This window comes from Onychostoma macrolepis, chromosome 02 (genome assembly GCF_012432095.1).
Source record: "Onychostoma macrolepis isolate SWU-2019 chromosome 02, ASM1243209v1, whole genome shotgun sequence".
Taxonomy (NCBI): Eukaryota; Metazoa; Chordata; class Actinopteri; order Cypriniformes; family Cyprinidae; genus Onychostoma; species Onychostoma macrolepis.
In genome coordinates, this window is record NC_081156.1 from 20,353,125 (window position 1) to 20,367,751 (window position 14,627).

General features: G+C 37.3%; 2 protein-coding genes across 2 annotated transcripts; both read left to right on the forward strand.

Moving 5' to 3' along the window:
- Positions 1-2,968: 2,968 nt before the first annotated feature.
- On the forward strand, positions 2,969-4,660 carry si:ch211-106h4.12 (uncharacterized). The gene is made up of 6 exons (XM_058751647.1): positions 2,969-3,148; positions 3,481-3,558; positions 3,867-3,941; positions 4,118-4,222; positions 4,328-4,409; positions 4,491-4,660. Exons 1-5 carry the CDS (start codon positions 2,984-2,986, stop codon positions 4,367-4,369), a joined length of 465 nt encoding a protein of 154 aa, XP_058607630.1. The 5' UTR covers positions 2,969-2,983; the 3' UTR covers positions 4,370-4,409; positions 4,491-4,660.
- A 986-nt stretch (positions 4,661-5,646) lies between these two features.
- Positions 5,647-8,223, forward strand: ackr4a (atypical chemokine receptor 4a). The gene is made up of 2 exons (XM_058751639.1): positions 5,647-5,752; positions 6,583-8,223. The coding sequence occupies exon 2, from the start codon at positions 6,598-6,600 to the stop codon at positions 7,693-7,695; it is 1,098 nt and encodes a 365-aa protein (XP_058607622.1). The 5' UTR covers positions 5,647-5,752; positions 6,583-6,597; the 3' UTR covers positions 7,696-8,223.
- Positions 8,224-14,627: the final 6,404 nt, after the last annotated feature.

Here is a 14,627-nt window from a genome sequence, read left to right on the forward strand (position 1 = left end):
ATATTGCAACATCTGGATCTTCTGAAGGCAATGAAATGACCGAAAGCATGTGGTCTTATTTTCTTTTCTGTATATTTGATGATATTGTAACGGTGGCTGGGAGCGTCATTATAAATATACTGTCCTGTTACCTAAATTATTTCTTAGATGTTACTTGTTTATTTTAAAAATACAAATCTTTGTGAATCACTATAATTTGCTGAGTATTCTCATAATTTGATCATGTACTCCATGTGGCTAGATTTGATGTATTTGCTAATTTTATCCTAAAATCTCAATCCTGTTACTTTCAGTCCTGTTACTCATATACTCATATATCCTATACTTATATATAGTAACTGAGTAAAAGTAACAGGAGTGAGTAGTGTCATCAGATTTATTAATGTAAATATTAGGCTACATCCATATTAATCTAGATAAATTTGAAAATGTGTCTTTTTCTCAGCGTTTTGGTCTTCTATCCAAACTGAGACAATGCTTTTGCCCAGAGAAACCCTATCTCATCTAACCTAAACATGCTTTTTAAAAGACATTCCTGCATTGTTGTTTTATATTATATTCCTGCAAGTATGACAGAAAGTGTATGATTTCTGTCCTGTGACAATTGTGTATTAGACTCATATATAGAATGGTGTTTAAGTGTGAGCTGCGCTATAAGAAAACAATATCCACAATAGTTTATTATTTTTAATATTAATTTTAATTTAATATTCATTATTTTTTAGTTATTTATATCTTATCTTATAACCTGTCCTCTACCCCTAAACATAACCCTAACAAAAACCTCTGCAGACCAATAGATTTAAATAGAAACATGATTTTGCCTTTTTTAGCAGCGAGGTCAGGTCACTAGTTGATGTTCAACACTCTTCACTCTATCGGTGCGGGCATTAATACCTCACGTGTAGTCAAACCTGTATACTAATGTAATGGATATTCCTTCCTGTTACCAGTTTCATTCCTGTTACTAAATAGTTTTTTCTTAAAAAAATAAAGTTAAACCACTATTTTGTAAATTAAGTTTGGTCCATAATTTATCCTATAGTTTAATAAATTGCATCATAGAAGATTTATAAGATTGAGGTTTGAATCGCCTTTAAAATGAAAAAAAAAAATGGGTTTGTGTAGTTTAGAAAAATACACCTTGTGTAGATAAATAGTGACTTTTTATGATAAAAATAATGTTTTTTGACCATGAAACCGACAATTTCTTTAAAATTAACACCTGCCTGAGGGGGAAATGAAGGAATTTGTTGACATATCTTTAAAACATGCTTTTTAAAAGACATTAGAGTTTTGGTAACAGGACTGAGAAAAATGCATCCATCTTCCACTTAATAATTGTGTAAAAAATTAAATAAAGTTACCTGAGATGGACCGATACAGATTTTGAATAGTTAAATATGTATAATAATAGATTCAGTCTTTAAAAAAGATATAAATTAAGGTTTTATTATTATTTATTTTTTTGGAAGAGTTGTATTTTTTGGAGAGCAAATGGCACCCATTCGATGGAATGACCCATGTAAGATTTAAACATTGCTGTTGTTTTAGCCACAGCTGCATAGCTGTGAAAATAAATAAATTAAATGCAGTCACGAGATAGCACTGATTTGGATTCATTCAAACACTTTAAACTTTTAGCTTAAATAGGCTACAGAATAATGATGACATAAAACAAGAATTTATTTACGTATTGCTTGATAGATATTAGATATGCATTATTTTGCTTGATTTATATTAGCCTTTTAACCCTAATTTTGTGTTGTGATAAAAAATAATAATAATAATAATAATAATAAACTCAAAAACTGAGGTGCATAAGCTCTGCTCAATATGACCAATCAGTTCCATAAAGGACTACAAAACCTGTGCTAATAGAAAGGAAACAAGTTGTCAAAAAAAAAAAAAAAAACCTGAATCCAAAATTCTCTGATAATATAGCATAATGAGAGATTTACAACCAATTTTTAATAGGCTGGTCAAACTAGGGAAAGGATTTTCACAGAACAAGAGTTCAATTGTTTTGTCTGTTACATGCTGCCTTGCCATTTTGCACTCTTTGCTGCCTTTTTAGATCACTTTTTTTCTCAGCATCTCAACAAGTTGTTATGCAGGTAGCAACCAACAGAAATAACCAATTTAGAGACCACCCAGATAGTAAAACACAGATCAAAATTCATCTTCACAGTTATTCAAAGTGAAAACCAGTTTAAGCAGGATTGTGTTGTCACTTGTCAGCTAGTCAGACAGCAAACCATCTTAGTCTGGTTTCAGCAGGGATTTGTTATGATCCTGTTTTGGTTAGTGCTAATCCCAGAACCACATGTATTTAGACAACATGTGGGCCATCATTGCAATAACATTATCTGTTTTCGTTTTTTTTTTTTTTTTTTTTAAGTATTATCTTTTGTCCTACCAGTGTTCATGTCACTGATCTGCAAATTTACACTTTAAGGCAAGTAAATGTTCTAACAGTTTTCGACTTAAGCTTTGTCACATGTGCATCTAGTCAGCTGGTTTGAAACAATGGCACAGAAAGGTCAAAGTACCCTGAGTTTTCTTCGCTCTTGCTCTTTCTCAATCCTCAAAGTGAAAGAGAAAGATGTTCTTTTTTTCAAGATCACTTTTCACTTGTTTTCAGGAAAAAAAAAATACAAAATTTATTATGCAATGGCTTTCATTTGTTTTACTGCAAACAAAGTTATAAATCAATAGCAAAAATGAAAGCTGAATGGCAAAACATAACAATAAGAGCCTTATGAGATACTGAACATTGGGCTCACTTTTTGCCCCTCGGCCATGCAAATCACTCATGATTATTCATCATGTGTCTAAGTATTAGACAGTAAATCGTTATATATCTAAGCAGGCTTGTTGTTCAAACCTGCAAGCGTGTTTCAAAATGTTTTCATCAGGGAAAATGCATTACTGCCCCTTTTTTGGACATCTGGTAGTGATTAAATGTGAGTATAAAGCAGAGATGAAGTGCACTTGGACTGCAGAAAGCAGCAGGATGAGGAGTAGCGTGCAGCTAGGGCTGCTGTGTCTCAGCCTGCTCATCTCCAGTCTTCATGGAGAAGAAGAAGAAGACAAGAGCATGGAATATCCATTGCATTTTGATGAGCCAGAGCTTCATCAGTTTGAGGTGAGGGATAAACTTCGCTGGTAGTACTTTTATTGAGGTCAGTCACACTGAGGTAAGAATGCATTTAAGAGGCATCTTTCTTTTGGCATGGATTTTGAATATTTTGTACAGATAAACAATATTGTTAATGGTCCTCTCCCAACTCGACCCAAGATCATTTCAATGGTATGCACAGCACGTCCAAGGCATCACTGAAATTCTTTTGCAGATATTTCGGAAGTCGTATTAGTGCTTAAACAGAATAAAGGATCTATGTATGATTTTCATATGTTTATATGTTTGTTTTAGAGTTTTGCTTTGAGTCATTTATATTTTAACAATCCTTTTGCAAGATGTACAGAGTACGACGACAGACAGTCTCCACAGAGAAGGAAAATCCAGTAAAGACTGTAGCTGTTGTGCAACCAAGTGTAAGTACACATCTAATAACGTGTGCCTTTGCGCAATCTTCTGAGATGATTTTTCCAGCTGCAGCTTTTTCAAAATGTAATAAACCCCCTAAGGGTTTTGGATGATAATCAAACCATAATTAAGCTTTCTCTTTGATAACCATCAAAATGCCAGTGGCCCTGCTTGTCACAAATAACTACACAAAAATTTCATGTGCCAAAAATATAATCTGCAGCTCTGCCTCATAATTGTTCCACAATTCAGAGATAGCCATGTAAAACGTGTCACCAGAAATGTAATGTTTTCAATCTTTTTTATTGATCTGAAGGAGAACAGGAAGACTAAGAGAAAACGGCCTCGTCCAGGAGGTCTCACTCCTTTAGGAGACAGTGCAGATCCAACGGTATTCACCGTCCTCCGTCAGTTCATTAAATAAAATATAGGCTATATGTACTGTAAATGGAGAAAAATGTTGAGTTATGGACCATTATCAACACACGCTTCACAAGTTATGTGATTTTTATATTCTAAAAATATATTGACTTGCTTTACACTGAACTGATCATTTGTTTTTCTCAGATACACATCTATCACCGCACCAAGAGACAAGAAAAAAGCAGGAATAACAAACGGAAAAAGCGTCCCGGAAGTCAGAGCCTTTTAGCAAGCATTGGAGTTTTACCGGTATTCGCTATTCTCTGATCAGCCTGTCTGCGTGCCATTTAAACGTATTACAAATAGACTGACTTGCTTTACTGTGAACTCATCATTTGCCTTCCTCAATTAAAGCGGCCTCAGCAGACTGCCAAAGTCAAGAGGGATGCCGAATGAAAAAATTTAAGCATTATATGTGTTCAAGGCTCCTTCCCAGGTAACATGTTGCAATGTATTTACATAATATGAGGGAAAAAATGATACTAAACAGACATTATTGTGGGTTCTCTCCTTACAGGTTCCCTGAATCAGGAAAAAAGGAATATATCACCATGTTTCATAAAGAGTGTTTCAGGCTCAGGTTATGCTTGTGATAATCATTTATATTTCTACAGCTTTTCTTTTCCAAGTATATTTTGGTTAAGTAGTAATCTCTATGCAAAATAAAATGTATTTACTGAATTCTCATCAGTGTGTAATTCTTATTCGCATCACTAGGGGGCAATATTTACCCAAGAGATGAGGTAAATCAACCCAGCTTGGTTTCTGTTAAAACGAAATGTTTGATATCTGTTTATCTTCATCTCTTAATTACAATAAAGCATTTGTGTTTAAATGTCACTCTTTTATTGTGTGGAAAACACTGTAAATGGAGAATGGCTTTCTATAAAGTTTTGGCTGTAGAGCGTTGTTTGTGAAGTAATTGACATGTTGATACTGTCAAGCATAAGTATGTGTTGACAGATCCTGTGGGATATAAACTGCATAACTATCACTCCTCTGTTGTATTTGAGTAGTTCTGCCAGTTTAATGTGCCAGAAAAGATGTTAGCCTGAAAAAGCATACAAAATAGTAGGCCTATGTTTTGTATCTGGAATTTGTCAAAACACATTGGCTGTCCAAAGTAAATAGAAAGGCAACACCCCTTCTTCCTTATCTGCATAATACTTGATAACAACATAACACTATTTCCTGCGCGTTTCACTTTGTTATTTAAGAATCTAAAATGTTCTGGGGAAAAAGTCATTTTGTATGAGATCACACAAGGCCAGTGTGTAATAGCATGGCCTTCACACTGAGCCCCAAAAGGTAACCACAAGCAACCATACAAAAGCAACAATTTGCACTTACACAGGTATGTACAATAGTGCAGATGTTACAAACAAAGTCAACAGCACTTTTTTCTAAAATTTTATGTGTGCAGCTTAATTACCCAGACAGACCAAGCCAGAAAATGAAATATAAAATAAACCAGTTTTAGATAAAATAAAGTGTGTGCACAAATAAATAAATACTTACTCAAAGAAACTTTGCATCAAATCAATATGTTGTTGTTGTGCATTACATTTATGTGATGCAATCTCTGACAATCTTTTAAAAAAAGACACTAAAAACATTTCTGCTGGAACCACATATAAGAACAGATGCGTTCACAGTATGTTTAGGTGTGGGAGCAAAGCTCTGCATGCATGAGTCACAGTAAACAGACTCTTGTTCTCACAGGAAGAGCAGACAGAAACACTCTACTCTGCCTTCAGGCAAAACCCCGAGTCTGTCAAGGTAAGAAAAGCATGGTATTATCAGTTTTAGAAGATTATTTTCTTTTTTGTTAGAAGTTTAATATGATCCAGATGTTAGCTGCTGAATTTGCAGATCTGAGTTTGGGAGATAAGTCTTGAACAGTATACTCATGCAATTACATCTAATGCGAACATTAAGATAAGCTGCCATGAACTGTACTAAAATGTGCATATTTGCTATTTGAAAATAAAGGAACGTTTCAGATTAATGTTATATATATAATGCTCCAAATGACTGAAAATAACATGTTTGGGTTCATGCCTGACTGAAATAACACTCATTTATAGTCTTTAAATAATTTATAGTATGATATCAAAGCTGTTTGATTTGTGAAAACATTTTGCTGGAATGAGATTTGAATGTATAAAAAAAATCATAGAAATGCATTCATGTGACTTTTATTTATTTGAAAAAAAAAAACATTGCACTTCTTTGGAAGAAGGAGTGTTTAAAGAGAAACTTTAAAGTTTATGACTTGTTTAAGCAGTGTTGGATTACACAGGAAATCTGGAAAGGATTTACAATGTTTAACTGATATGCATCTCTGCTTTCGGTTTATCTGTGATTTTAAGCATGCATAGAAAAGGGCATTTGATAAAAGCAGAGAGGGAATGTTCGGAATGAAGCTGCCGTTACACGCCTGTGGCAATAAAACATCCTGTCTGGTAGCCATCTGCTTTCTCTCTGCTTTTTTGGATGAAAATAGATCAACTCCTTATCTGTAAATCTGAGAATGCTTGATCATTTCCATATCTCTTTGCATATAAAAATCTAAACGCTTTCAAACAAACCATTGTTTTTCTTTTCAGAGCTTTAGAAGAAGAATGGAGACCTCAGAAGAACACTATTACGACTACCCTGAGTACGAAAACAACAGCTCCAACTTCAGCTACAATGACTATCAAACCATCTGTGAGAAGGGCGACGTGCGCGCCTTCGCGAGGATCTTCCTCCCAGCTGTTTTTGTGTTATCTCTAGTGATTGGTTTAGCAGGCAACGCTCTGGTTGTGGCGGTGTATGCATACTGCAAGCAACTGAAAACTTTGACTGACACATTTATACTTCACCTGGCTGTGGCAGACCTGTTGCTGCTCCTAACGTTGCCCTTCTGGGCTGCCGATGCCATCCACGGCTGGGAACTGGGGGTCACCGTCTGTAAACTCGTATCTGCCCTCTACACCATCAACTTCACCTGCAGCATGATGCTGCTGGCCCACATCAGCATGGATCAGTACTTGGCTTTGACGCCAGGAGCCAGAAGCACAGGCGTTACGTGTGCTTTTCAAAAGAAGCATTGTAAAAAACTCTGTTTGGTGGTCTGGACCATTGCTTTTTTCCTTGGCGTCCCTGATTTGGTGTTTTCAACTGTCAGAGAGCTTCCTCATAAAAAAAGCTGCATCGCAATGTATCCATCGGACATGGCTCTCAAGGCTAAAGCTAGTTTGGAAGTGGTGGAGGTCGTAATAGGCTTCTTGCTACCTTTATTAGTGATGTTGTTCTGCTACACCTGTGTAGGCCGAGCCCTACTGAAGCTGCCTCAGGAAAGGAGATGGAGGAAGTGGAGGTCCATCCGTGTACTGCTGGTGATGGTGGGAGTCTTTGTGGTCACACAGCTGCCCTACAACGTGGTCAAGTTCTGCAGGGCCATGGACATCATGTACACGTTTGTGACTCACTGTGGGGTTAGTAAAGAGCTGGACAGGGCTACTCAGGTCACTGAGAGCCTGGCACTGACACACTGCTGTCTAAATCCTGTTCTGTACACTTTTGTCGGTTCCTCCTTCAGACAGTATGTATTGAAGTGTGCCAAAGACTTTGGAGACAGGGGGAGGAGGTTGGCACGTGCGAGAGAGCAACAAGAAGTGGATATCTCCTTGAATTCTCATTCACAGTCCCAAGAGACCAGCACTTTTTCCATTTGAGCAAACTAGAGTATGTTCACCAGCCTGTGGAGCTTTGCACCATCTGTCCCTTTCCAAATTATGTACATAAAGTGAAAGCGCAGGGATTTATTTCTTAGTCAAGGCATAAGGTAGTATTTTGACCAGAAGAGTAAAATTGTAATCGAAGTAAAAGCTTAGATGCAAAATGTCGATAGTAGCGTTTGTACAATGTCCCTTTTCTATAGTCTTTGGTTTGTATGAAACGAACAGAAAAAGAACAAGTCCGCGGAGTGATACGAGAGATAGCCTATGTAAATAGCGCCGGACAATTAGCGGATTGACGTTGAGTTCAAGTCCTGCTTAACGCATTACAGGTGACTTCAGAAAAGGTCGAAGCAAGATGGCAATGTCGCATGGCTTTTACTTTATATATAATACATATACAGTGGGTATGGAAAGTATTCAGACCCCCTTAAATTTTTCACTCTTTGTTATATTGCAGCCATTTGCTAAAATCATTTAAGTTCATTTTTTTTCCTCATTAATGTACACACAGCACCCCATATTGACAGAAAAACACAGAATTGTTGACATTTTTGCAGATTTATTAAAAAAGAAAAACTGAAATATCACATGGTCCTAAGTATTCAGACCCTTTGCTGTGACACTCATATATTTAACTCAGGTGCTGTCCATTTCTTCTGATCATCCTTGAGATGGTTCTACACCTTCATTTGAGTCCAGCTGTGTTTGATTATACTGATTGGACTTGATTAGGAAAGCCACACACCTGTCTATATAAGACCTTACAGCTCACAGTGCATGTCAGAGCAAATGAGAATCATGAGGTCAAAGGAACTGCCTGAAGAGCTCAGAGACAGAATTGTGGCAAGGCACAGATCTGGCCAAGGTTACAAAAAAATTTCTGCTGCACTTAAGGTTCCTAAGAGCACAGTGGCCTTCATAATCCTTAAATGGAAGACGTTTGGGACGACCAGAAGCCTTCCTAGAGCTGGCCCTCCGGCCAAACTGAGCTATCGGGGGAGAAGAGCCTTGGTGAGAGAGGTAAAGAAGAACCCAAAGATCACTGTGGCTGAGCTCCAGAGATGCAGTCGGGAGATGGAAGAAAGTTGTAGAAAGTCAACCGTCACTGCAGCCCTCCACCAGTCGGGGATTTATGGCAGAGTGGCCCGACGGAAGCCTCTCCTCAGTGCAAGACACATGAAAGCCCGCATGGAGTTTGCTAAAAAACACCTGAATAAGATTCTCTGGTCTGATGAGACCAAGATAGAACTTTTTGGCCTTAATTCTAAGCGGTATGTGTGGAGAAAACCAGGCACTGCTCATCACCTGTCCAAGTCCCAACAGTGAAGCATGGTGGTGGCAGCATCATGCTGTGGGGGTGTTTTTCAGCTGCAGGGACAGGACGACTGGTTGCAATCGAGGGAAAGATGAATGCGGCCAAGTACAGGGATATCCTGGACGAAAACCTTCTCCAGAGTGCTCAGGACCTCAGACTGGGCCGAAGGTTTACCTTCCAACAAGACAATGACCCTAAGCACACAGCTAAAATAACGAAGGAGTGGCTTCACAACAACTCCGTGACTGTTCTTGAATGGCCCAGCCAGAGCCCTGACTTAAACCCAATTGAGCATCTCTGGAGAGACCTAAAAATGACTGTCCACCAATGTTTACCATCCAACCTGACAGAACTGGAGAGGATCCGCAAGGAGGAATGGCAGAGGATCCCCAAATCCAGGTGTGAAAAACTTGTTGCATCTTTCCCAAAAGACTCATGGCTGTATTAGATCAAAGGGTGCTTCTACTAAATACTGAGCAAAGGGTCTGAACACTTAGGACCATGTGATATTTCAGTTTTTCTTTTTTAATAAATCTGCAAAAATGTCAACAATTCTGTGTTTTTCTGTCAATATGGGGTGCTGTGTGTACATTAATGAGGAAAAAATGAACTTAAATGATTTTAGCAAATGGCTGCAATATAACAAAGAGTGAAAAATTTAAGGGGTCTGAATACTTTCCGTACCCACTGTATATATATATATATATTTTTTTTTTTTAAGATTTTAACTCTACATCTACTAAATGATTAATAAAGAAGAGTTTACACTCGTAGGCTAAATGACTTTTTGTGGTGCGACGTCCGCATCTTTTAAATAAATAAATAAATACTACTTCCACAAAATGATGAGTAAAGAATGTGGATGCCTGTACTTTTCTTTTTGATGTTTTTTAATTTTATTTGATGAAGCAGCTGTAAATTGAATCATATTATCATATTATTCTGTCCTACTATATCTATCTATCTATCTATCTATCATATATATATATATATATATATACACACACACACACACACACATATATATATATATATATACACACACAGTATATATATATATATATATATATATATATATATACGTATATGTACAGTGATGGCCAAAAATATCAGCACCCTTGGTAAATATGATCAAAGAAGGCTATGAAAATTAATCTGCATTGCTAATCCTTTTGATCTTTTATTTAAAAAATTCACAAAAATCTAACCTTTCATTGGATAATAAGAATTTAAAGTGCAGGGAAATATCATTATGAAATAAATGTTTTTCTCTAATACACATTGGCCACAATTAACGGCACCCTTTATTCAATACTTTTTGAAACCTCCATTTGCCAGTTTAACAGCTCTAAATTTTCTCCTATAATGCCTGATGAGGTTAGAGAACACCTGACAAGAGATCAGAGACCATTCCTTCATCCACAATCACTCCAGACCCTTTAGATTCACAGCTCCATGTTTCTCTTCAGTTCACCCCACTCATTTAGGGTTCAGGTCAGAGGACTGGAATGGCCATAGCAGAAGCTTGGCTTTGTGCTCAGTGACCAATTTTTGTGTTGTTTTTGAGGTTTGTGTTTGGATTATTGTACGGTTGGAAGATCCAAACATGGTCCATTATAAGATTTCTAACAGAGTCAGTCACTTATTGATTTTTTATCTGTTGGTATTTGATCGAATCTATGATGCCATGCGTCTAAACAAGATGTCCAGGACCTCCAGAAGAAATATAGGCCCACAACATCAAAAATACAGCAGTATATTTCATTGTAAACATGGGGTACTTTTTATGAGTGTTTGCTGCTAAAAAGCTAATTTTTTAGTTTCATCTGACCATAGAAGCCAGTTCAGTTTGAAATTCCAGTCATGTCTGATAACTGAATATGCTGGAGTTTGTTTTTGGATGAGCGAGGAGAATTTTTCTTGAAACCCTCCCAAACAACATGTGGTGATGTAAGTGCTGTTTTACAATTTTATTTTTTTTTAAGGTTTTCTGACCCCGAGACTCAACTATTTTCTGCAATTCTCCAGCTGTGGTCCAGCTGTGTGTGAGTCTTTAGCCACTCAAACTCTCCTTCTCACCGTGCATTAGGACGATATAGACACATATCCTCTTCCAGGCAGTTTCGTAACATTTTATGTTGATTGGAAATTCTTAATTATCGCCCTGATAGTGGAAATGGGAATTTTCACTGTTCTAGCTCTTTTCTTAAAGCCACTTCACTAATTTGTGAAGCTCAATTATCTTTTGCTGCATATATTCTTTGGTTTTCTCATTGTGATGGATGATTAAGGGAATTTGGGCTTTGTTTTCCCTCCTATTTATATTTCTGTGAAACAGGCAGCCATGGCTGGATAATTTTATGTTCATAATCACCCTGAAGTGCTCAAAATTGTGAATATGACTGGGAATATACTTCAGAGATATTTTACTCAAAAGAATTTCTAGGGGTGCCAATAATTGTGTCAACGTGTACTTGAGAAAAACATTTATTTCATAATGATATTTCCCCCCATTTTAAATTCTTATTATCCAATGAAAGGTTAGATTTTTTTAAATAAAAGATCAAAAGGATTAACAATGCAGATTAATTTTCACAGCCTTATTTGATCATATTTACCAAGGGTGCCAATATTTTTGGCCATGACTATATATATATATATATATATATATATATATATATATATATATATATATATATATATATATATATAGCCTGTATCTAGTCGTATTTTTAATGCAATTTTTAAATAGTTTTATTGTAGGCCTACATGACAAAAATAATTTAATTAATTTATACAAATTTACCATCAAAACAGATGCTGCATCCATTGTGTCTGACATGTTTTCTCACTGTCTGCTGGAGGAAAAAAGAAACAGTCTATGTTGGTTGGCTGGTCTCGGCTCGTTTAGCTGGTTGGTGGTCAAAAGCCCTCTAAACCAGCCAGGCTAGGCTGATTTCAGCTGTTTTTATTCAGCACACTTCTAACTGGGAAACTAAGGGTTTCAATAAAGTTATGGAGTTTCCTGCTCATAATTATGACTTTGTCATGCATGTGCATTCAACTCATTAATACGTTATTTCCAACATATTTCCAACAAGAATGTGATTTTTCATCATGAAACTTCATAACTAAATGATGAGGAACAATTCTGAGGAAATGATGAACAATTCTATATGGACCTAGCATCATCATAAAAGAACGTTCCTCTGTACAGAAGATCATGTTCACTGACGTAATCTTTTTGTTTATCATAGCCTATAGGCTACATTGTGCACATTTTCAGCTTTTTCATTTTTAATTGCTTCCATGCAGTTTATTCTTCAACCCTACAGAAATGTATCATTTCAGGATGTTCAAATACAGTATCTCACATACGTGTGTACACCCCTCACATTTTTGTAAATATTTTATTATATCTTTTCATGTGACAGCACTGAAGAAATAACACTTTGATACAATGTAAAGTAGTGAGTGTACAGCTTGTATAACAGTGTAAATTTGCTGTCCCCTCAAAATAACTCCACACATAGCCATTAATGTGTAAACTGCTGGCCACAAAAGTGAGTACACCCCTAAGTGAAAATGTCCAAATTGGGCCCAAAGTGTCAATATTTTGTGTGGCCACCATTATTTTCCAGCACTGCCTTACCCTCTTTGGCAAGGAGTTCACCAGAGCTTCACAGGTTGCCACTGGAGTCCTCTTCCACTCCTCCATAACAACATCACGGAGCTGGTGGATATTAGAGTCCTTGCGCTAGGGCTGTGCAATTAATCGTATTCGATTATCATGCGCCTCTCGTCAGTAAAGCCAGTTTCGTGATTAGCAGTAAATCACCATCACCTGCTTTCAGATGGAGCGGCAGTTAATACACAGAGCCATAGTTCACTGACAAGCTACGCTAAACCACATTCATAATCGAAGGCCAGTCCATCACCTTTACCCTCAGCTTCTTTAGCAAGACAGTGGTCGTCTTGGAGGTGTTTGGGGTCGTTATCATGTTGGAATAGAAGGGAGAGGATCATGCTCTGCTTCAGTATGTCACAGTACATGTTGGCATTCATGGTTCCCTCAATGAACTGTAGCTCCCCAGTGCCGGCAGCACTCATGTAGCCCCAGACCATGACACTCCCACCACCATGCTTGACTGTAGGCAAGACACACTTGACTTTGTACTCCTCACCTGGTTGCCGCCACACATGCTTGACACCATCTGAACCAAATAAGTTTATCTTGGTCTCATCAGACCACAGGACATGGTTCCAGTAATCATATCCTTAGTCTGCTTGTCTTCAGCAAACTGTTTGCGGGCTTTCTTGTGCACCATCTTTAGAAGAGGCTTCCTTCTGGGACGACAGCCATGCAGACCAATTTGATGCAGTGTGTGGCATATGGTCTGAGCACTGACAGGCTGACCCCCCACCCCCACCCCTTCAACCTCTGCAGCAATGCTGGCAGCACTCATACGTCTATTTCCCAAACACAACCTCTGGATATGACACTGAGCATGTGCACTCAACTTCTTTGGTCGACCATGGTGAGGCCTTTTCTGAGTGGAACCTGTCCTGTTAAACCGCTGTATGGTCTTGGCCACCGTGCTGCAGCTCAGTTTCAGGGTCTTGGCAATCTTATTATAGCCTACGCCATCTTTATGTAGAGCAACAATTCTTTTTTTCAGATCCTCAGAGAGTTCTTTGCCATGAGGTGCCATGTTGAACTTCCAGTGACCAGTATGAGAGAGAGAGAGAGAGAGCGATAACACCAAATTTAACACACCTGCTCCCCATTCACACCTGAGACCTTGTAACACTAACGAGTCACATGTCACCGGGGAGAGAAAATGGCTAATTGGGCCCAGTTTGGACATTTTCACTTAGAGGTGTACTCACTTTTGTGGCCAGCGGTTTAGACATGAATGGTTGTGTTGAGTTACTTTGAGGGGACAGCAAATTTACACTGTTATACAAGCTGTACACTCACTACTTTACAATGTAGCATGTTGTCACATGAAAAGATATAATCAAATATTTACAAAAATGTGAGGGGTGTACTCACTTCTGTAAGATACTGTATGTTCTGAAGAATTTGAGGAGAACCAGAGCAGCAATCTTGGCAAATTGCTATGGGTCACAATGGTGACATAGCATCTGTATTAACACCAGCTGCAGAATCCAAACAAACATTTCAAATTAAATCCATTGGACCTTCACCATACTCATAGATGCCTAGATGTTTTGTTTCTCAAAAGATGCTTCAGCAAAGAATGCAAATAGAATACGCATTTAAAACAAGTATGATTTGACTAGTAGTTTTTAAAAAAGACATGTTGCATATACAGTATAACAGATGCAGCCTATTTATACAATATTTTAATGTCACACTCGTACCTTGTTTTTGTTATTTTGCTTAACTATATTCTTTGTGAATAATGTTTCTGGGATAACTGAAAAAAAAAAAAAAGTTTTGACAATTCTAAAATGTGTAAAATATAGCAGGCCTAGTTGACCAAACCTTTGACTGTACATATTGATATAAAGGTAATAAATCTAAATATACTTAAAGTACAATGGCCTTTAGAGAGACAAGACTATTTCTAAATCTAACCCTCTT